This window comes from Blastocystis sp. subtype 4, assembly GCF_000743755.1.
Source record: "Blastocystis sp. subtype 4 strain WR1 chromosome Unknown seqid_0975, whole genome shotgun sequence".
Classification (NCBI taxonomy): Eukaryota; class Bigyra; order Opalinata; family Blastocystidae; genus Blastocystis; species Blastocystis sp. subtype 4.
The window spans coordinates 1-574 of NW_014568572.1; the positions used below are offsets into that span (position 1 = coordinate 1).

Here is a 574-nt window from a genome sequence, read left to right on the forward strand (position 1 = left end):
CTCACTCAAAAAGTCGTCAAGAATCAACTGGACATCAGGAAAGGCTTCAGATCAATCTGACTTTCATTCCTTACCTTCACTACAATTCTCTGTTCCTGCGATTTTCTACGAATAACCGCCATTCTCAATACTCACTTTAAGACCTGAGATTATGGGTTTCCAACTGCCCTTGAGACAGTCACCCTGAATAATCACATCATACAAAGCATCCAGAGCAGTGGCCTGAGACAAGCGGTTAGCAAGGAGACTGTTTACAACCTTCAACAGGTCAGGCACCACAGAAACAAAGGAGGAGGTCTCAGCAGGATGATCATTGATCTGTTGGAGGACACTGGAAATGAAAAGGAAGATGGGTTGAGTGAGTCCAGGTAAGGAGGCATGATGTCTGAGAGCTGATGGGACCTCCGCAAGTAATTGAGTGATTGAAGCGATATGAGATTCGATATCAGCAACACGAGGAGTAATGATACATAAGAGATGAAGTAAACCAGAAGCAGATTGACAAGGAGATCCTTTCGATTTGAGTGAAATTGAGTTCTCAAGACCATATTCCTCACAAATGACTACTCATTAT

General features: G+C 43.0%; 1 protein-coding gene across 1 annotated transcript in view; it reads right to left on the bottom strand.

Moving 5' to 3' along the window:
- Positions 1-63: 63 nt before the first annotated feature.
- Positions 64-574, bottom strand: part of JH06_5848 (hypothetical protein) — a gene marked incomplete at both ends in the record, with an annotated part of 862 nt that continues 351 nt past the window's right edge. Inside the window, 2 exons of the mRNA XM_014669179.1 lie at positions 64-105; positions 136-563. Coding sequence (XP_014524665.1) covers positions 64-105; positions 136-563 — 470 coding nt within the window. The remainder of the gene's footprint in view (positions 106-135; positions 564-574) is intronic.